The sequence below is a fragment of the Scyliorhinus torazame genome, chromosome 5 (assembly GCF_047496885.1).
Source record: "Scyliorhinus torazame isolate Kashiwa2021f chromosome 5, sScyTor2.1, whole genome shotgun sequence".
Lineage (NCBI taxonomy): Eukaryota > Metazoa > Chordata > Chondrichthyes > Carcharhiniformes > Scyliorhinidae > Scyliorhinus > Scyliorhinus torazame.
In genome coordinates this window covers 213,634,537-213,656,917 of record NC_092711.1, presented here as the reverse complement: position 1 = coordinate 213,656,917, position 22,381 = coordinate 213,634,537, and the positions used below count along the sequence as shown (strand labels likewise).

The following is a 22,381-nucleotide window of genomic DNA, read 5'->3' as shown; positions in this document are numbered from 1 at the left end:
ATCGCGTTGAAGCAACACCGCACCGATGCCATCCTGACTCGCATCTGTGGATATCTTTGTCTCCCGGTCCGGGTCGAAGAATGCCAGGACTGCTGCAGTGGTGAGCTTGGCTTTCAGATCCAGCCACTCTGTCTGGTGTGCCGCCTTCCACTCAAAGGCAGTTGACTTTTTTACCTGGTTGCGTAGAGCCGTGGTGTGTGTGGCCATGTTTGGAATGAACTTGCCCAGAAAATTGACCATACCCAAGAAGCGCAGCACCGCCCTTTTTTCCTCAGGGACCTTCATCGCCTCGATGGCCTTGATTTTGTCTGTGTCCGGGCGCACACCATGCTGTGAAATCTGGTTGCCTAGGAACTTAAGCGTCGATGTGCCAAAACAACATTTGGACCTGTTTAACTTTAGGCCGTTGGCATGTACATGGCGGAATACCTTCTGGAGACGGGACACATGTTCTTCAGGGGTCGTGGACCATATGATGATGTCGTCCACGTACACACGAACCCCTTCAATGCCTTTCATCATCTGCTCCATGATGCGATGGAATATCTCCGATGCCGAGATGATGCCAAATGGCATGCGATTGTAGCAGTATCTGCCAAAAGGCGTGTTGAAGGTGCAGGGCCTTCTGCTGGACTCTTCCAGCTGGATTTGCCAAAATCCCTGTGATGCATCCAATTTGGTGAAGAAGCGCATGTGTGCCATCTCACTCGTGAGTTCCTCCTGCTTCGAAATAGGGTAGTGTTCCCCATGATATTCTTATTGAGATCCTTGGGATCAATGCAGATGTGCAGGTCCCCTGAAAGCTTCTTTACGCACACAATCGAGCTGACCCAGTCAGTCGGTTCGGTGACCTTGGATATGATGCCTTGTTGTTGAAGATCCTTGAGCTGTGCCTTCAAGCGCTCTCTCAGTGGAGCAGGGACTCGTTGTGGTGCGTGGACCACTGGCTTGGCATCAGGTTGTAGCAGAATCGTGTATCGATATGACAGCGTGCCCATCCCATTGAACACATCTGGATACTGGGCGAGGATGTCGTCGATGCCGGCCTGAAGATCCACATGGGAGGATGTCGTGGTGTAAACCCTTTCAACGCGGTTCAGCTGCTTGCAGGGATGCCCTGTCCGGTTTAACAATTTCAAAGCGTAACCGTGCTTGTGTGTGTCGGTTGGATACGTGCAGATGGCAGGATCCCAGTGCCATGATGGCATTCCCGTGGTAATCCAGGAGCTTGCAGGCAGCTGGCAGGACCGTGGGGGGATTCTTAATGCATCTGAAGTCTGCCTGTGAGAGGAGGTTGGCAGAGGCACCGGTGTCCAGCTTGAACTGGATGGGGCAGTGGTTGACCTTCATCACTGCTCGCCATTCGTCCTCGGAATCCACAGCTGGGATTGACTGGACTTATGATGTGTCTGGTATGGTATTTTCACACATTGTAATAATGCCCACACGGTAGACGTTGTCCAGGCGTTCAGCATCTGGATCCGTTGCACTGCCGGGATCAGAATCCTGTAGGCGTTGTTGCACACTCTGGATGCGCCGTTGTTGGAATTGGAAGCGCTGGCTCCTGACTGGTGGTGCAGATCTGCAGAGGGCTGCATAGTGACCTGGCGTCCCGCAGTTTAAACAGCGTCTGCCTCTTGCAGGGCAGTGTTTCTTTAAATGGGCGGTGCCACAGTTCGAACACGTCATGACGTCGGCGTCCTGACGCTCTGTGCGTCGTTGCACATGCTCAGCGCGGGTTTCGGCCACTTCGTTATCCCGTTCGCATCGCGCATGCGTCGGACCCCGGGAAGAGTACGTGAAATGGACTCTTTCGTCAATGTTGAGGCGCTGCATCTGGGAGATGGCCTGCACACTCTCCGCCTCAGAAAGTTTTTCACTTTCTGCCTTTTTGTACTGGGAATAGCGATTTTCAGCGTGCTCATGCACTGTGCATGTTTCAATCGCGACTGGCAGGGTCATATGCTTGATCTTCAGTAACTGCTCTCTCAGAGGATCAGAGTGAACTCCAAAAACGATTTGGTCTCTGCTCATGGAGTCAGTGATATCACCGAAGTTGCAGGATTGCGCTAGCAGTCTAAGGTTAGTTAAATATGAGTTGAAGGATTCGTCTTTACCTTGCAATCGCTGCTTGAATATGTAGCGCTCGAAGATTTCATTGGTGTCCACCTCACAGTGGCTGTCAAACTTGTCCAGGATGGTTTGAAACTTTGTCTTGCCCTGGTCTTCGGCGAAGTGAAAGGAGTTGAATCTTTCCAAGGTGTGATCACCCGCTGTGGTGAGGAAAAGAGCTATCTTCCGTGCATCAGACGCACCATTGAGGTCGGATGCTTCGACGTAAAGCTGAAATTTCTGCTTGAATGTCCACCAGTTGGCACTGAGATTGCCGGAGGTCCTGGGTTGGTGAGGATTCTGAATCTTTTCCATTGTGCCGGTATACATTTGCTGGTCGTCACAGATCTTGCTGAGTTGAACTAACTAGATTGAACAGACTCCTGGTATCATGTTGTGTTATGTAATTTGGAATAACACAACTGCCACTTGATGCAGTTTTGAATAAAAGAGTTTGAAGTGAGTTCAATGTGTTTTATTGAACTATTAGCACAGTTCTCAATGAGTTCGACTCTCTGCTAATCTAAATGTTGTAACTCAGTCTAACTGAACCAGCCTTGCTCTAAGCCACGTGCTGGGGTGTGATGCTGAGGATACACCCTGTCTCACTCTGTAGATGTTGGTCTGTGGAGAGAGGCGGGGTGTGAGTGCCTCATCCCTTTTATAGTGAGATACCACCCCTGAGTGTCCTGACTGCTCATTGGTCATGTCCTATTCTATTGGGCTGGTTTAGCACACTGGGCTAAATCGCTGGCTTTTATAGCAGACCAAGGCAGGCCAGCAGCACGGTTCAATTCCTGTACCAGCCTCCCCGAACAGGCGCCGGAATGTGGCGACTAGGGGCTTTTCACAGTAACTTCATTTGAAGCCTACTTGTGACAATAAGCCATTTTCATTTCATTTCATGTCTTCATTAGCTGCATGTTTGCATGTCATGACAGGGATCTGTGCTGGGACCACAATTATTCACAATATATATTAATAACTTTGATGACACAAGTGAATGCACTATTGCCAAATTTGTGGATGACACAAAAATAGGTGGGAAAGCAAATGGGGATGATGATACAAAGGGTCTACAGAGGGATTGTAGACAGGTTAGGCGAATGGGAAAAACTTGGCAGATGGGATATAATGTAGGAAATTGTGAAGTTATGCACTCTGGTAGGAGAAAAGCTGCAGAAAATTGCACCGAGGGATTTGGGGATCCTCGTGCTTAGATCACAAAAAGCTAGCATGGAAGTTCAATCAGGTAATTAGGAAGGCAAATGGAATGTTGGCCTTGAAGGGGAATGGAGTTAAAAAAATAAGGAAGTCCTGCTGAAACTATACAAGGTACTAGTTAGGCCAATTCTAGAATACTGTGAACAGTTTTGTCCCCTTATCCAAGGAAAGTCATACTGGCATTAGAGGCAGTCAAGAGAAGGTTCATGAGGTTGATCTCAGGTATGGAGGGATTTTCTTGAGAGGAGAGATTGGGTAGATTGGACCAGTACTCATTGGAGTTTAAAAGAATGAGAGGTGACCTTATTGAGACATGTAGGATTCTCAGCTTGACAGGCTAGATGCTGAGGGGATGTTTCCTCTTATGAGCAAGTCTAGGACCAGCGGGCATAATCTCAGAGTAAAGGTTTGTGGATTTAAGACAGAGATAAGGAGGAATTACATCTCTCAGAGGGTAGTAAATTTGTGGAATTCCTTACCAAAAGAGCTTTGGAGTTTGGGTCGTTCAAGTATGTTCAAGGCTGAGATAGACAGGTTTTTAATCAGCAAGGGAATTAAGGGTTATCGAGGTAAAGCAGGAAAATGGATTATATTAGATCAGCCCTGATCTCATTTAATGGCGGAGCAGACTTGATGGGCCAAGTGGCCTAATTCTGCTTATATATCTGATGGTCTGATGATGGAGGCAAATCAATTTCATTTACACTTAGAGAGCTGAGAAAGTTCTTTTTGTAAGGTATTAAAGATGCGTAACGACAAATTTGACAGAATGAGCAATTCTGCAAATGGAGGCTGGACAAAACTCAGAAGATCTCTGTAAAGTCTCAGGCAGTGACCACTCAGAAGCACTATTGACACCTCCTGCTTCCCGAAGCGTCTCCCACGCCCAGCCGACACCTGGGCTGGGATATTTATGTCCCAGCAGTCTTAGGAAAAGGGGGTAGCCTTGCACCCCCCCGCCCCCCCCCCCCCCGCATCTGGATAAATCATACTCGTGTGAGGCCACAGGGACTCTGAGGTTGCAGATCCCTGGGCCTCCTGTAGGGTTATAACAATCTCCAAAATTTGGGATAAAGCAAAAATAAATGACTGCCTGTTTTTCTTCCATGTCTTTGTCTGTGTCTGGGTGACTCATGGAGAAGGGGTGCAGGGGGTATGCTTAGATGCTTTAGTTCTTCCATGTCAGGCTGGCAACCCAACAGGAATGTCTGGAGTCTCCAGAACACTGCTGAGTGTAATGCTGGAGAAAAATCATCAGGGCATAAAAAAAAGTTTTCCTTTGTATTTCCTTCAACATTTCTCTTGACCAGATATTAAAATATTGAAAATGAGGCTGTGATAACAACGAGTCTTTTTGCGTTGCAATTGGCGTAGGAAAGCAGTGCATCACAAGAATGTATGAGTTAGCTGACTAGTGGCTGGAGTGTGGGGTGTGCCATGTGATGAAATCTCCAGGAATACATTTAATCACAGTTGGAAACCTGGGTGACAGCGAAGCGCAATGGTTAGCTTCACAGCTCCAGGTTCGATTCCTGCTTGGGCCACTATCTGTGCTGAGTCTGCACGTTCTCCCCGTGTCTGTGTAGATTTCCTCCAGGTGCTCCCATTTCCTCCCACAAGTCCCGAAAGACGTGCTTGTTAGGTGAATTGGACATTCTGAATTCTCCGTCTGTGAACCCGAATAGGTGCTGGAGTGTGGCGACTGGGGGATTTTCACAGTAACTTCATTGCAGTGTTAACGTAAGCCTACTTGTGACAATAATAAAGATTTTTTTTTAAACAAAGAGAACAAACAAAGAAAATTACAGCACAGGAACAGGCCCTTCGGCCCTCCCAGCCTGCGCCGATCCAGATCCTTTATCTAAACCTGTCTTCTATTTTCCAAAGAACAAACTTCTGCAACTAGTGAGCATCACAAAAACTGGAGTGTGTGGCTGATGTGAGTGGAAACCTTATTTCAATTGTTAATTTTTCTGATGATTTAGGTTATTATTAGTTGTGTCCCCTCTAATAAAAGGGACACCTGGTCACTGTCCGTGTGGAGTTTGCACATTCTCCCCATGTTTGTGTGGGTTTCGCCCCACAACTCAAAAAAGTGCAGGGTGGGTGGATTGACCACTCTAAATAGCCCCTTATTTGTGAAAAATGAATTGGGTATTCTAAATTTATTTAATAAAAAAATAAAAGGGACACTTTGCTGCACTTTGTTGGAGCTTGTTCTACTGGTTAACTGGCACCTTTCCCAGGGCAATGCCTCTACCAATCTGAGTCTACTTGCCAATCATTCAGCACTCTCTCCTCATGAAGTTGTTCCCTTTACATGTGGTATTCTTGCAACTGAGTGCAATGTTGAAAAGCTTCGACTTGTCTATTTTTTTTAGCAACAGCGTTTTTTGTTTGTTTAATGACATTGGGGCAAGCTTGCTGAAAGAGGCAAAAACAAAGTGGGTACGAATAAGCGTAGGAAATCTAACAGAATCATAGAATTTGCAGTGCAGAAGGAGGCCATTCGGCCCATCGAGTCTGCACCGGCCCTTGGAAAGAGCACCCCACTTAAGCTCACACCTCCACCCTATCCCAGTAACCCCAACTAACCTTTTTGGACACTAAGGGCAATTTATCATGGCCAATCCACCCAACCTGCTCACCTTTGGACTGCGGGAGGAAACCAGAGCACCTGGAGGAAACCCACGCACACATGGGGAGAACGTGCAGACTCCGCACAGTGAACCAAGCCAGGAATCGAACCTGGGACCCTGGAGTTGTGAACCAACTGTGCTAACCACTGTGCTACCGTGTATGTGTAGTTAGGGTCTATGCTTGGGGGGGGGGGCGGTAGTTGGGTACGTTATGGTGCGGCTTTAGTGTGTGTTGGATCTCTTTGTTTAAAATGTTGAATTATAAATGCCTCAATAAAATATTTTCTAAAAAGTAACGGAGTGGGTTCCGAAGAAGTCCCATTGGACTCGAAAGGGTGACTCCCTCCGCAGATGCTGCCAGCCCTGCTGGGTTTTCCCATCATTTTTTCCCTTTTATTTAAAAATAGTTTGGGAAGAGGGAGGGTCACCCACTGAGAGACCCACCCACCCCTCAAGATTACCCACTGCGCCACCAACCTGGACTTACTCTCTGCAGGTATCCCAGTGGTGTGTGATGGACAGCTTTACCGGCCAATCACTCTTCGGCTGCCGGGAGGAGGTTGTCCAATGAGCGGCGCCGGGAGGCGGGACTCTTTGGTCCCAGCTTGGACCCCCTCCCCTCCCCTCCACCACTACACCCCCCCCCCCCCCCCCTGCACCCTACTCCACCCCGGCGGAGGCAGCGCGCGGAGTAGCATCTGGATGTGGGCGGCTCTCGCTGCGGTGTCCTTCCTTTACCCTGCGGACTGCAGTCAACACAGAGCCAGAGCTCGCTGAAGTTGTGAGTAGCTAGGTTCCCGTTGCTTCCTTCTCCTGGACTGAGGGCGGGTGTGTGGGCAGCCTCTGTCGGAGAGTGGCGGTGCTGAGTCGGAGGGTGGAAGCTTGGGATGAAAGGACCCCCGCCACCCACCCCCAATAAAGGGGAATGAAGTGAAGAGCGCGGGATGCAGGCAGGTTTGAAGAGAAACCTGTGTATGTGTATGTGTATGTGTGTGTGTGTGTGTGTTTGTCTCTCTCTCTCTCTCTCTCTGCAACTCGCCCCTCAAACTGCCAGGGGGAAAAACGCCAGTCCCAACTTCCAAACTACTCTGGAATAGTTAGGAGTTTAGTTGCTCACTAAAGTCCAGGATCTCTCTCCACCCCTCCCTGTCAGAAATGTTTGGATAAAGCAAGCGCCTGTGATCAGTATCTTGTCTGCCACGTAGAGCAGCCGAAAGTGCATTTTCCTCACTTGAACTGAAAACGTTCTAATATTAAACCTTTTTTTTTTAGAAAATAAGTTGGGAAAAACAAGCTTTGGGTGTTGAGCAATAATCTGGATCAAGAATCTTCTCTCAGACATGGGTTCCATTCAACCTTTTCCTCCTCCTCGCCCTGTGGGTTTAAAAAAAACATGAATTCTTACAAATTTTATATCCAGTGTTTTCATCAGCGATTTGTTTTTGCTACTTTGGGACCTGTGAAGGCGGTGCCCCTGCTGCACCTTTTTGTTTTAAGACTGGTTTGCTTTTCTTGCGGCCACCAATGTAATTATTGGGTATTTAAATGTCGTGAGTCAAGCTTGTGATTAGAGAGGAAATGGTTGAGATTCCTCTGCTGCTGATTCTCAACTACCAGTTCAAAGCCATTAAACACAGTACAAGGAGAGCTGAGGGCTGGTGCTGCTATTTGCCTGCCAATGGGGCATGAACTCAGTTTTAACAGAATGTATGTGTGTGGTGCATTGTGCTGAATTTAAGTAGTCCACTCTAGGGAAATGAATGGTTGTTGAATTTGGGAAAACAATTGGGGCAGGCTAGACCATTACTCAGCTTTTTAAATGATGGTGTTTTTGAATGGCAGTCTCCCAGAAGTATTAGAGTTACCGTGCTCAGAAAGTTGTTTTAACGTGATGCCAGGTGGCACCTTGTTGTTTCCAGCAGTCTCACTTTTCCTGTGTGAATTACTGACTGTGTAAGCTGCCTGTTTTGCAGCAGGATATTTTGTTCAAGGGTATCCAGGGGAAGAATGTGGATTGTGACATAACCCAATGTTTCTTGTCGGGGAGTGCAGAAGTTGACTGACGTCACCCAGTGTCAAAGAGCATCAGCCATTGCTTAATGGAATGTGATTTGTTTTGTGGGGAGGCGATGCATTCTATATGGCTGGGGAAGCAGTTACGGTTCGATGTTGGGGATTAACAATCCATTCCAACGGCTTCAACTGACGTAGTGTGAATGGTTGAGATGCCACCAGGAATGAGTACCTCGGGCTGGATGTTCAGTATATGGGTGACGGTCTGACTTGGATGGCCACAGTCATGGTTTGAGCTGTTCCCAACATGTGGCCATATCTTTCCTGGCTCATGATTAAAAAGGGGGTAAATAGGTGACAATTTAGATCAGTGGGTTAAACTCTTGTCTCCAAGACAGAGAGGCCATGGTATTGTGTCACACAATAAAGCTTAAGGACATAGGTTGGTGATGCCTGTGAGGCAGTGCTGTACTTCAGAGAGATGCTAAATTGAGGTTCTGTCTGTTAAAGATCTCATTCACTATCCAAACGTTTTTGAACAGAGAAATTGAGATCCCTGGCTAAAATTCCTCGCTGAATCGCTGTTCCCAAATTGACCCGTGACCACTGCCATCGAGAAGGCAAGCTACAAGCAGATACATGGGAACACCACCACCTTGAAGATCCCCTCCAAGTCGCAAACCATCTTGACATGGGATTAAATCGTTGATCCCTCACTGTTGCCGGGCCAAAATCCTAGAGCTCCCTCCTTAACCGCACTGTGGATGTGCCTACATCTCGGGGACAGCAGCGATTCAAGAAGCTTACCATTACATTCTTGAGGGCAATTAGGGATGGGCAATAAATGCAGGCTTAGCCAGCAATGTCCATATCTCATGAATTTTTTAAAAAATTAACAAATTGTTCAGTAATCAATTTGTATGGGACCTTGCAAAGGGCTGTCAGCTTTGGTCGAACATAACCCGTTTAGGCTTCATCACATGACATTCTGCCTCTAACTTCCCCGTCACCACATTCTCACTCTTCCTCTACCCCTCCTGTCCCCCAATCCCCCATGCCAATTTGGAAAGTGAGCAGGTACTTCATTACCTGATTGCACAATTCAACACTGTCTATCAAAATGCAGTTTTACTATGAGACTGCCCAATAAAGCACAGTTACTCTATGTCCAATGTTTCTGTAACTAACAAACGTGTGCAATGGAAGAAGAAAGTCAACATTTCTGCTAATACTTCTATCATTTACTTTCCCCCTGGGTTGCTTTCTGCTGTTAGGGCGATTAATGTTTAAACCCTGGAGACCCAAATGGAATTCTGGAGTGTTGGGAACCTTAATGCATAGCAACCTAATAATTGCTGAATATGAAGTATTTTGGGGTGCCTTAAAAATTGTGGTAAAGAATTATGTAAATATATACTTGTTCAAGTATAATGCGATAGTGGAACCTACAGTTTTTCCAAGTACCTAAAAGGTTCTTGCACAACTAAATTCTTGCACAGCTGCTTTCTTGTAGTTGGTGAGCGACTCCGTCTTCTGCTTAGCCTAACCTGGTCTTTAGCAGCAACTTTACAATAATACCATTAGCAGATGATTCAACAGATGGGAGTTAAAACTGAGCAAGAGTGAGGAGAGACGAACAAAGAACAAAGAACAAAGAAATGTACAGCACAGGAACAGGCCCTTCGGCCCTCCAAGCCCGTGCCGACCATACTGCCCGACTAAACTACAATCTTCTACACTTCCTGGGTCCGTATCCTTCTATTCCCATCCTATTCATATATTTGTCAAGATGCCCCTTAAATGTCCCTATCGTCCCTGCCTCCACTACCTCCTCCGGTAGTGAGTTCCAGGCACCCACTACCCTCTGCGTAAAAAACTTGCCTCGTACATCTACTCTAAACTTTGCCCCTCTCACCTTAAACCTATGCCCCCTAGTAATTGACCCCTCTACCCTGGGGAAAAGCCTCTGACTATCCACTCTGTCTATGCCCCTCATAATTTTGTATACCTCTATCAGGTCGCCCCTCAACCTCCTTCGTTCCAGTGAGAACAAACCGAGTTTATTCAATCGCTCCTCATAGCTTATGCCCTCCATACCAGGCAACGATTAGGGCTGAGTGCGTGAGGGAAATGTATGGCTGAGTTCTATACAGGCTGGGTTATGTGAAGGAATGACCAGCTTTGGAGGAACATGGAGGTGCTGAAAGTCTTTGACTGTGGCAGGTGGAGTAGGTGACGTGGTGAAGGGCAGGCTCTACAATGATCCAAGGTTGGTTCAGCTGTAGTGACAGCTGGGGAGGGGGATGGAGTCATCAGCAAGTGTTTTGCAAGGGTCAAAACAATGTTTCATATTGTCCTGATATTCAATTGGAAGATATTGTAGCTCATCCTAACTGAACATCATGCTGGCTTTCTGACAGAACAGGGGGTGGGGAGGGAGGGAAGGGGAGGGAAGGGGAGGGGGCAACAGCACAATCATTGTTTTTGGACTCAATTATTTTTTCCCCAATTTATGGGCAATTTTAGTGTGGCCAATCCACCCAACCTGCACATCTTTGGGTTGTGGGAGTGAAACCCACGCAGACACGAAGAGAATGTGCAAACCCACACTGACAGCGACCTAGGGCTGGGATTCGAACCCGGGTCCTCAGCTCCGTAGGCAGCACTCCTAACCACTGCGCCACGTGCCGCCCAACAATCATTGTTAAAAGACTGGGAGTAATTGTTGCTTTGCAAATTCATGGTGGACAGTTGCAGAATCTAGGATGGAGTAAGATAAGAGTTAGATCTGGATATCATCTGGAAGCTGCTCCTTGTACTTATGGAAGTTGTTGAGTGACAGTGCAGACATTTTTGGGGGGGGGGCTTGGTGGTCAGGATGAAATTTTGGCGTTACCCTGTGGATGTTTGCAGAAGAAACCATTGCAGAAGGTATTTTTTATGCTGGGACATGTCAAGAGTAACACGTGAACACGTGAGGTTGTGGCATGGAGATGGGCCACAGATAAAGTCCGTGGAGGGAAATGATTCACCTAATTCCTGCAAACGTGTATTGTACTTCCAATCACACAACATGTTTCTAAGTGTGAAAGTTGCTCCTTTATGTATTTTTAAAAAGTTGCTCTCTGCATTATTGGTGGGGTGGGGAGAGTAGTGGAGGAATTGAGATTGACCCACCTTAGTTATTGATCTAGTCCCAGCACGAGTCGAATGCACACCCTTGAAGGTGTGGTTGCCTATACGAGTTGGGAAACCTGTGGCCCTGGCAGATCCCACTCTTTTTTTAAAAAATCTCTGCATTGTAAGATGATGCTTGAATGAAATGCCTAGTTAGGCTCAGCAACAGGTTTCAACAATTTTAATTCTAATTTCAATGACATTGTCAGACTGGTTTGGTGTGAGAAGCTTTAAAAATAAATGTTTTGTTGCTGTCACATGCACCTATTCCCTCCCGTGATGGTTTCTGATTGACCCTTTGGCTTCATCCATTGAAACGCAGTACGCTTTTTAAAAAAAATAAACAGAGGAAGTCCTTTGTTGTAATGTAGGGAAATTCAGCAGCTAATTTGCACACGGCAAGGTCCTGCGTAAAATAAAAAGATCAATAGCCAATTGGTTCTTGGGATATTGTTTGAGGGACAAATATTCAGCAAATTTCCTTGGCCCTGTTTGGAGTCTTTTGCATGCACTTGAGAGGATAAATCTTTCTTGGTTTAGCACTTCATCTGAAAGGTGACCCCTTCGACCATGCAGCACTCCCTGAGTACTATGCAGGAGAGTCAGCCCAAATGTGCGTTCAATCCTCAGGAGTGCAGTTTGAATTCTTAAAAACCTTGCTCAACGGTACTATTGTAGAATTGTTTGATTAAAAAGCTTAAAACAGCCAATCCATAGAATCCCAACAGTGCAACGAATCAGCTCATCAAGTCTGCACTGACCCTATGAAAGAGAACCCTAACTAGGCCCACTCATTTGCCCTAATCTCCCCCCCCCCCCCCCCCCCCAACCCCACCTAACCTGCACATCTTGGACTGTGGGGGGTGGGGGGAGAAACCGGAGCACCCGAAGGAAACCCACGCAGACACGGGGAGAACGTGCAGACATCACACACACAGTCACCCGAGGTTGGAATCGAACCTGGTGTCTTGGCGCTGTGAGACAGCAATGCTAACCACTGTTCTAACCAAAGTGGACCATGATCTGTCCTGTTTCCACACAATCCAAACAAGCCAAAATTAATGTCGTTGTATGATCTGGGCATTGGAGACTTGGCGTCGTAGCCTCACAGGTTTTGGATAGAGTCCTGCTAATGTAAATCTCTTTCTAAGTATTCATCCAATCCCGCTTTTGCTTAGTCTATTGTGCTGCATGCAAATTGAATTAATCATTACTTTTAATTTGACATGGGGTTGGTTCCAGTTTGTTTGGAAGCCTTTCTTTCCTGTAACAATTCAGATGGTATCAAATATGTGGATCCGGCGCACGATAATGCTGCTTTGCTGATTAGATGCTCTGTATCTGGTGCGGTTGCAATTCTGCGTTTTTCTTAATATTCTGAATTGTCGGGTGGAGCTGCACTGCATGATGGAGGGTCTAATTTACTTGGTGTATTTTAATTTTCTGAAATATGATATACCACACAGTCCGAGGTCTGTGGAAAAATAGAGTTCAGTCCAGTTGTACTTTGTTGTTTACCTAATCGTGGTGCTGTTAATTGATTGTTTTCAACTTGACCGTTTGCATTGGGCTGTGTTAAGTATTTCAAGTCATTCTTAATTTGCTTATTTATAGCTGTCGTATGTGCATTTCTCTTATTTTTATAAGTGAGAAGTTCGAATTATGTCCACTCGCTGCCTTGTCCCAAATTAGCACACTCTGAAACAGTTGTTGCTCTGGTTTATTGTGAGCTCTACACTTGCAGTTGACTAGAGACAGTGGGATGAAAGGGGGCCTTTGTTTAAATATACATAGCAGTCAATCTGTAACTCTCTACAATTTCCTCAATTTGCTGCTCGACCAGGTCTGTTTCTCAGAAGTAGCTACCTATTTAGCATCCTCCAGTTAGGCTGCAAATTATAGATGTTACATTAGACATACATTTTGTGAAATCCCAACTGTTTAAAATTTTAGACTTGCAGTTTTGAGCAGTGACTAACATTGTGTCCCGACTACTACACCCTTCTACTCACTTTTCTGGGATGTCTTTTGGGTCGGTGTGGCAATGGTCAAACTGCTAGCAAACAGCAATGTGTTTCTTCATCTTGCACAGCTTGGATATTAAAACTTCTCAAGGTACTTGACAGGTGGGAAAATCATAATAAAATGGGCACAGTGTGGGCGGCATGATGGTGCAGTGGTTAGCACTGTTGCCTCATGGTGCCAAGGACCCGGGTTCGATCCCGGCCCCGGGTCACTGTCCGTGTGGAGTTTCCACATTCTCCCTGTGTCTGTGTGGGCCTCATCCCCACACCCCAAAGATATGAAATGAAAATCGCTTATTGTCACAAGTAGGCTTCAAATGAAGTTACTGTGAAAAGCCCCAAGTCGCCACATTCCGGCGCCTGTTCGGGGAGGCTGTTACGGGAATCGAACCGTGCTGCTGGCCTGCCTTGGTCTGCTTTCAAAGCTAGCGATTTAGCCCTGTGCTAAACAGGGTAAGTGGAGATTGGCCATGCTAAATTGGAAAAACGATAATTGGGTAATCTTAAATTTATTTTTTTAATGGGTACAGGGCTAAATGAGATGATTTGCAGCGGAGGGGCCAGTGATCTGGTGAAAGAGAGCGGTTTCATGCAGGGCTTTAAGGGAGGAGAGTATGAAAGAGATACATAGAGAATTCCAGTGCATGGTGCCTCAGAGGGACTGAAAGCATGGACACTGATGGTGAGAGGAGTGAGGAGAGATGCACATGACCAGAATCAGAGGAACGGGGAATTCCCGAGATTACTGTGCGAGGAAAGGACGAGACCTTGATGGTCAGGAATGAGAATTCAAGATTTTTAGATAGCGAGGGATTGGTCGCCATTTTAGATGAATGAGAGTGAGTGATGAATAAGTGGACCTGGTGCAGGAGGAGTCGCGGATATATGTACAAACATACGTACGAATTAGGAGCAGGAAAGGTCCATTTGGTCCCTAAAGCCTGCTCTGCCATCTGATTAAAATCACGGCTCATCAGATTGTGGTCTCAACTCCACATTCTGATGACCTTTTGCTCCTTTGGTAGCCCCCTTGGTAGCCAGGAAACTATATACAGCTACTGTTTAAAAAAAAAAATGTAATTGACCCTGCCTCCACCTCTGTCTGGAGAACAGAGTTCCAAAGGTTCACGACCTTCTGAGAGAAAATAAATTCTTCTCATCTCTGTCTTAAATGGGAGGGCCCCTATTTTTAAACTGAAAAGCATTGATTGCCTTGAGGGTGGAGAATGGGAGACTGGCCAGGATAGTATAGGGACTGCCTGATTATGAGGTGGCAGAGGTATGAATGAGGGTTGCAGCTGATGTTGCACTGATGAACGTAGGCGGCCGTTATGACGTAGAAGAAATGAGACAAGTTATTCAACTTGCGGTCAAGTTGAGCACTTGAGGTGAGCTGTTTTATACAGTTCGGCAGCACGGTAGCATAGTGGGTAGCACTGTTGTTCCACAGCTCCAGGGTCCCTGGTTCGATTCCCGGCTTGGGTCACTGTCTGTGTGGAGTCTCGTCCTGTCTGTGTGGGTTTCCTCCGGGTGCTCCGGTTTCCTCCCACAAGTCCTGAAAGACTTGCTGTTAGATGAATTGGATATTCTGAATTCTCCCTCTGTGTACCCGAAGAGGTGTTGGAATGTAGCGACTAGGGGCTTTTCACAGTAACTTCATTGCAGTGTTAATGTCAGCCTACTTGTGACAATGAAGGTTATAAAATAAAAATGATAAGTAATTCAGACATCCAGTGAGCTCAAGATGGCATAGTTGAGTTTTCTGCAGTAGATACTTGACTAAATGACATTTTCCCAGTTCTTTTAAAAAAAAAAGTTACCCTGTGTATGCGTCGGGCAGATGAGAATGTTCCAGATCCAAACTCAGAATTGGCTGACAGTAGCTACGTTGGCTGTGACTGTTCTTGACCTGCATTATTATTAGAAAAAAGGAAGGCCCTTGTCCTGGACAGTACCTACTTTGTTCTCCCCAGAGGATGTTACAGGTTCAACTGGGAGAGCTCCGGTGTCAAACAAAAGAAAGACTACCTTCTGAGGATGCCTAAGAGCATTTTACAACGCGTCGTCATGGTTCTAATGTAAGAAATGTGGCTGCCAATTTGTGCACAGCAAGACCCCACTAATGGCAGTGAAATAGCTGATCAGATCAGTTTTATTAGTGTTGGTTGGGGGCATAGATATTGACCAGGATGGGAAAACCCACACCCCTGCTCTTCTTCGGATAGGGGCAGCTGAAAGGGCGGACAGAACCTTAGTTTGATGTCTCATCCAAATGACAATACTGCGGCACTCCCTCAGTCCTGCACTGTAGTGTTAAGCTGGGTACTGTTCTGGAGCCTTTGATTGGGTTTTGACTCACATCCTGCTGACTCAGAGATGTGAGTGCAACCGCTGTATCACAGCTAGCACAGAAATGGAGGCTAAATGTTCCTAAAATGGGTAACTGGGACTTCCTGGATTTGAAAATGACTGTACAAACATTTGAACAAAACAAACACTTTGTTCTTTGAAAATTGCTTGGCAATCTCCTCGGGTTTCAGACGCTACGGATGCATTTTGGAACATTTGTATTAAGTTAAGCTTGGGGTAAGATTGTGTGTGTGTGCCTTTTACAACTTCCAAGATGTTTTTCATCCTCTTAGTTGATGCATTATCTCCACAGCGAGTGGTGAAGATAAGCGCAGCTGGAAACTAGATGTAAAATGCATTTTAATAACTCCACATATATAGAGAAAAAAGGCTTGAATTTATATTGTGCCTTTTGCAATCTTCCAAAGCACTTGACAGCCAATTACTCACTTTTGACGTTGATCCTTGTTGTAATGTGGGGAACACAGCGCCTAATTAATGCATAGCAGGTTTCAGCAAACAGGAAGGAAAAAGTGCAAAGCTAATCTTTTTTTTTTAAGGTGTTGTTTGAAGAAACTCGTCAGGATACTTATCCTCCAGTAAATGGATCCTGAGACTAAAGGAGGTGGTGAGGGGAAAATGAAGAAAATAGTTGGGTCATGTGTGATGTTTTACTGTAACAAGTTGTCCCAACCACCAGTTTGAGAAAATAAAAACTTGGATCTACATGGCAGTTTTCAGGACCACCGGATATCTCAAAAAGGCGTTGCTCTATTGAAGCACTTGAGTGTAGTCGCTGTTTTAATCTAAGAAATATAGCAACAATTTTACACACACAAAGCGTGCGTAGACAGCAATGTAATGATGACCAGATGATCTGTCTTTGTGATGCCGATTGAGGGACGAATATTGGCACGGACAATTGGTTATTTGTTCAAGGAGTGCCACAGGATCTTTTGCATCCGCCCTGAGCGGGCAGATGGGGCCTTGGATTGATATCTAATCCAATGGCGCAGCTGTCGCTCGACACTGCACTGGAGTGTCCTCCTTCATTCTCTGTGCTCAAGCCCAAGATGAACCAAAGGCTTGAGCATTGTTTCTGAGCAGCAGCACTCCTACGTCCAACTAAACCCCCCCCCCCTCCCCCATCTCGTGAAAAGTCCATCATTTCTGCAAATAGATCTTCAATGGAAATATAATATGGCTGAAGACACGAGCACTGTCATTCCCTGTGACAAAACTGCAAGTATAATTAAAGGTACCACTTTGAAATTTGATTCTGGGATATAAATAGTTTAGATTTCCCTCCAGGACCCTTGATTGCACATTAGGCGACGCATGAGCTGGTGTGGATTTCGATCAGAGTTGAGATCTGACACAAAAAATTCCAGCCAAAGAGCTGTTTACACCTGGAGCAGCTATTTGTCTTTGCAGGTGACTGTCTTGTCGTAATGGAATTCTCAAACTTTTGTTGCTTTGAGCAGTGTGGTCTTGTTCTTTTCCTTCTCCAGAATGATTTGAATGCAGCCCAGAAATTGCAAAGGGCAGTTAGTGACTGGGGGATATGGGTCGGAAAATTCAAATGGAACTTCTTATTGGCATTCAAAACATCTTATTTCCTGAAGACGGGAAGTGACTTAAGTTGGAATCTTATTTGCAAGTGGTTTAATTCAAAGTGTTACTTTTAAGATTCAATGTTGGCATTGAAGTGAGGCTGTGACTGATGTGCCAGTTGTGTGGGAGTAGCAACAAAATCAGTACTTACTTATTATAATCACATATGTGATGACGTTTGCCTAGAAGCAGTGAAGTAAGCAAAATTTGTAATTCTTTAAAATGTCCAAGTAATCTAGTCGTTCAAAAATGTTTGGAGTTTTTCAGAGTTTGTATCAATTGTAAAGGCATCAATTGTAATTTTCTTGAGCAATTAGAAATGGTGCTCCATGTGACTTGGTGACCCTTGACCTGGAAGCAGTACCAACAAAAAGGAAATTGAGAAAGAAGTCATACGGCTGGCAGACACAAGAGCTACAAGCAGAGGAGCTGGATGGTAAAGTCAATCAGTGCACAGATACAGACACAATGAGAAAGCAGAAAGAGGAAGGCAGAGCATTCTTAGGAGAAGAAGCAAATCACATTTGGGGAGAGGTCAGCTTTCTGGTTTGGCAGAAAAGGAGACAGAAGTACTTGTGAGTTGGCTAATAAGGTCTAAAACCTGGAAAACTGAGAGAATAACTTGGAGACATTAAAGATGCTTCGGCAAATGCCTAAGAATAAATCTGCCAACAAAGAAAAACTAGCATGTGACTGTGGTTGGAAAATGAAGTTGCAAAATAGGTCAATGACAATTGCCAGAATGGAGACTGAATTTCTTGAGGATCTATCTGAATCTTCACCCTGACATAAGCAAGAAAATTAAACGTTGCAGATTTCAAAGCCAGGCCTGGATGGTTTATTTCTAAAAATAAATTTAGAGTACCCAATTCTTTTTTTCCAATTTAGCATGGCCACTCTGCACATCTTTTTGGATTGTGGGGGTGGGACCCACATAGAAACAGGGAGACTATACGAACTCCACATGGACAGTGACCCGGAGCCAGTATCGAACCAGGGTCTTCGGTGCCATGAGGCAGCTGTGCTAACCACGGCGCCACCATGCTGCACCTGGGTCGTTTATGAAGAGAAACAATTTTGCACTGTGACAGAAGACCAATATTGCACAGTGTCTCCCAGCAGAACTTAATGACAGGCTTGCCCCATTTCAGCGGTCTATAATCAAACATTCACTCGCAATGGTACATATTGGCCTTTTTGTAAGCGTGGATGAGACTCCTATGAGTTTTTACATAGGAGCTGGTCAGACAGTGAGCAAAGTGGGAGGGAAAGCAGTGTTAATGAGGACAACTGGCCATGAGAGAAACTGAATTAAATTGTATAAATATGTTTCTATGGCTTTTAATTTGATAAATTTGAATTTAATGTATACAAATGCAACTCTTATCTCCATGGAGGCTATTTAGTCAGAAAAAAAAGTTCAATAATAAAGATACTTTTTAGCTCCTCTTCTTTACATTTGGGGGTGGAATTAGCAGAGGCAGTCTCGGACTTGGCAACTCTGCAATAGCGAGTCAATGGAAGAGGGTGGTTTAATTCCCCCAAATATTACTCATGTAAAAGTTGATCCCCTTCTCTTTGACTTGCAGCCCTAGAAACTCTACTTTTACACACTTATATAATGTAGTCATACTCATAAAATCCTACTAACCATACCTTTCAACCAATTTCCCAGACTCACCATAGTAGACCCTCATCCACCAGGAACACAGACACATAGTAGTGTTAGCACAGTTATATACATCTGGGAGGGAATGGCCCTCAGAGTACTCAACATTGTCTCCAGACCCCGTGAAATCTCATGGCTTGCATTCAAACCAGGGAAAGGAAAGCTTCTGCTGATTACCACATATTACGCCCCCCCACCCCTTCCCCTCAACTGTAGTATCAGTACTCCTCCATATTGAAGAATAATTGTGAATAGCAAAGGTTATACTCTGGGTGTGAGACTTCAGTGTCCATCACCAGGCATTGAAAATGAAATGAAAATCGCTTATTGTCACAAGTAGGCTTCAAATGAAGTTACTGTGAAAAGCCCCTAGTCGCCACATTCCGGCGCCTGTTCGGGGAGGCTGTTACGGCTGTTTGCTTGGCAGCACCACTTGTGACTACATGTCATGAAGGACATTCTAGCTGTAATGCAGAACTAGCCTAGCTGTTCTAGCACAGCTACAGTACGAGCACGTACCCAACGATGTGGAAAATTACCAGTAAGTCCTGTCTGCAAAAAGCTGAACAAATCCAACGTGACCATTTACTACCCCATCAGTCTTCCCTCATTTATCAAAGTGGTGGAAGGTGCCACCGACTTTGCTATTATTTTTCTTTTTCTTTTTTAAAAATATATTTTATTCAAATTTTTGGCCAAACAGAACAATACAAAGGTTTTCCTTTTTACAACAGTAAAACAGTATAAATAACAGTGGCCATTTTTAACAAATAAATAAATAATATATAAACTAAATGGCAACTGCCATATCAAAAATAATAACTCTCCAAAAATAAAATCAAACAATCCAATATACATAGCCTAATACAAAAACACCCCCGAGGACCCGCCCGCCTGCCCCCCCCCGGCCTGGGCAATGAACGGTTGCCACCGCCTGGTGAACCCTTGAGCCGAACCCCTTACTTAGTACGAACTTTATACGTTCTAGTTTTATAAACCCTGCCATGTCATTTATCCAGGTCTCCACGCCCGGGGGTTTGGCTTCCTTCCACATAAGCAATATCCTTCGCCGGGCTACTAGGGACGCAAAGGCCAAGACATCAGCCTCTTTCGCCTCCTGCACTCCCAGCTCTTCTGCAACCCCGAATATAGCCAACCACCAGCCTGGCTCGACCCGGACCCCCACCACCTTCGAAAGCACCTTTGCCACCCCCACCCAGAACCCCTGTAGTGCCGGACATGACCAAAACATGTGGGTGTGATTTGCTGGGCTTCTTGAGCATCTCCCACACCTATCCTCTACCCCGAAAAATTTACTGAGCCGTGCTCCAGTCATATGCGCCCTGTGCAAAACCTTGAATTGTATCAGGCTTAGCCTGGCGTACGAGGACGACGAGTTTACCCTACGTAGGGCATCAGCCCACAGCCCCTCCTCAATCTCTTCCCCCAGCTCCTCTTCTCATTTCCCCTTCAGCTCATCCACTATGATCTCCCCCTCGTCCCTCATTTCCCTATATATATCCGACACCCTACCATCCCCCACCCATGTCCCTGAGATCACTCTATCCTGAACCTCCTGCATCGGGAGCTGCGGGAATTCCCTCACCTGTTGCCTCGCAAAAGCCCTCAGTTGCATGTACCAAAATGCATTCCCTTGGGGCAACCCATATTATTCCGTCAGCGCTCCCAGACTCGCAAACGTCCCGTCTACGAACAGATCTCTCAGTTGCACAACCCCAGCTCTTTGCCATGCTCCAAATCCCCCATCCATTCTCCCCGGGACAAACCTATGGTTATTTCTTATCGGGGACCGCACCGAGGCTCCCGTCCTTCCCCTATGTCGTCTCCACTGCCCCCAAATTTTTAGTGTTGCCACCACCACTGGACTTGTGGTGTATTCGGGGAGAACGGCAACGGTGCCGTCACCATTGCTTGTAGGCTGGTTCCCTTGCAGGACGCCATCTCCAATCTCTTCCACGCCGCTCCCTCCCCTTCTCCCATCCACTTACACACCATTGAGATATTGGCGGCCCAGTAGTATTCACTTAGGCTCGGTAGTGCCAGCCCCCCCCCCCCCCCCCCCCTATCCCTGCTACGCTGCAAGAACCCCCTCCTCACTCTCGGGGTCTTCCCGGCCCACACAAAACTCATGACACTTTTCTCAATTCTCCTGAAAAAAGCCTTTGTGACCATCACCGGAAGGCACTGAAACACAAAGAGGAATCTCGGGAGGACTACCATTTTGACCGCCTGCACCCTACCCACCAGTGACAGGGGCACCATGTCCCATCTCTTAAATCCTCCTCCATCTGTTCCACCAATCTTGTTAAATTAAGCCGGTGTAAGGATCCCCAACTCCTGGCTATCTGAATCCCTAAGTACCGGAAATCTCTTGTTACCTTCCTCAGCAGTAAGTCATCTATTCCCCTGCTCTGCTCCCCCGGATGCACCACAAACAACTCACTCTTACCCATATTCAATTTGTACCACGAAAATTCCCCAAACTCCCTGAGTGTCTGCATTACCTCAGGCATCCCCTCCACTGGGTCCGCAACATACAGCAATAAATCATCTGCATACAAGGATACCCGGTGTTCTTCTCCTCCCCTGAGCACTCCCTTCCACTTCCTGGATCCCCTCAGTGCTATGGCCAGGGGCTCAATCGCCAATACAAACAGTAACGGAGACAGGGGACACCCCTGCCTCGTCCCTCTATGAAGACGGAAGTAATCAGACCTCTGTCTGTTCGTGACCACGCTCGCCACCGAGGCCCTATACAGCAGCTGTACCCATCCGATATACCCTTCTCCAAAACCAAATCTCCTCAGCACCTCCCACAGATAATCCCACTCCACTCTGTCGAATGCTTTCTCGGCGTCCATTGCCACCACTATCTCCGCCTCCCCCTCTGGTGGGGGCATCATCATTACCCCTAGCAATCTCCGTATGTTCGTGTTCAGCTGTCTCCCCTTAACGAACCCAGTTTGATCCTCGTGGACCACCCCCGGGACACAGTCCTCTATCCTCGTCGCCATCAACTTAGCCAGGAGCTTAGCATCTACATTTAAAAGGGAAATGGGCCTGTAGGACCCACACTGCAGCGGGTCTTTTTCCTTCTTCAAAAGGAGCGATATCGTTGCCTCCGACATAGTCGGGGGCAGCTGCCCCCTTTCCCTAGCCTCATTAAAGGTTCTCGTCAAAAGCGGGGCCAGTAAGTCCATATACTTCCAATAGAATTCCACCGGGAATCCGTCCGGTCCCGGGGCCTTCCCCGCTTGCAACACCTCCCAGACCACTCCCACCTGAACCTCTCCATTGTCATTAAGCTCCAAGTACCTTTCGATGCACCCCCTCACCCTTAAACATACCCCTTCATCCGCCAATAAGCCCATATCCATTCTCCAGAGTGGGTGCTGTTCTTTTTCCTCTCCTACCTCCAGGTCTACCCAATGTGGAGCGTGGTCCGAAATAGCTATGGCCATATATTCTGTCCCTGTCACCTTCGGAATCAGTGCCCTTCCCAAGACAAAAAAGTCTATCCGTGAGTATACTTTGTGGAC

General features: G+C 46.3%; 1 protein-coding gene across 3 annotated transcripts in view; it reads left to right on the top strand.

Moving 5' to 3' along the window:
- Positions 1–6,612: 6,612 nt before the first annotated feature.
- LOC140420935 (plastin-3-like) overlaps positions 6,613–22,381 on the top strand; it is a 169,191-nt gene continuing 153,422 nt past the window's right edge. Inside the window, exon 1 of one of the 3 annotated variants that reach the window (XM_072505098.1) lies at positions 6,613–6,756. Coding sequence is in view for 1 of the 3 variants with exons in the window: in XM_072505097.1 (XP_072361198.1) it covers positions 6,920–6,929 (10 nt within the window). In the remaining 2 variants the exon portion in view is untranslated. Of the gene's footprint in view, positions 6,757–6,781; positions 6,930–22,381 lie in introns of those variants that run through there. The other 2 variants (XM_072505102.1, XM_072505097.1) reach the window with 2 other exon arrangements.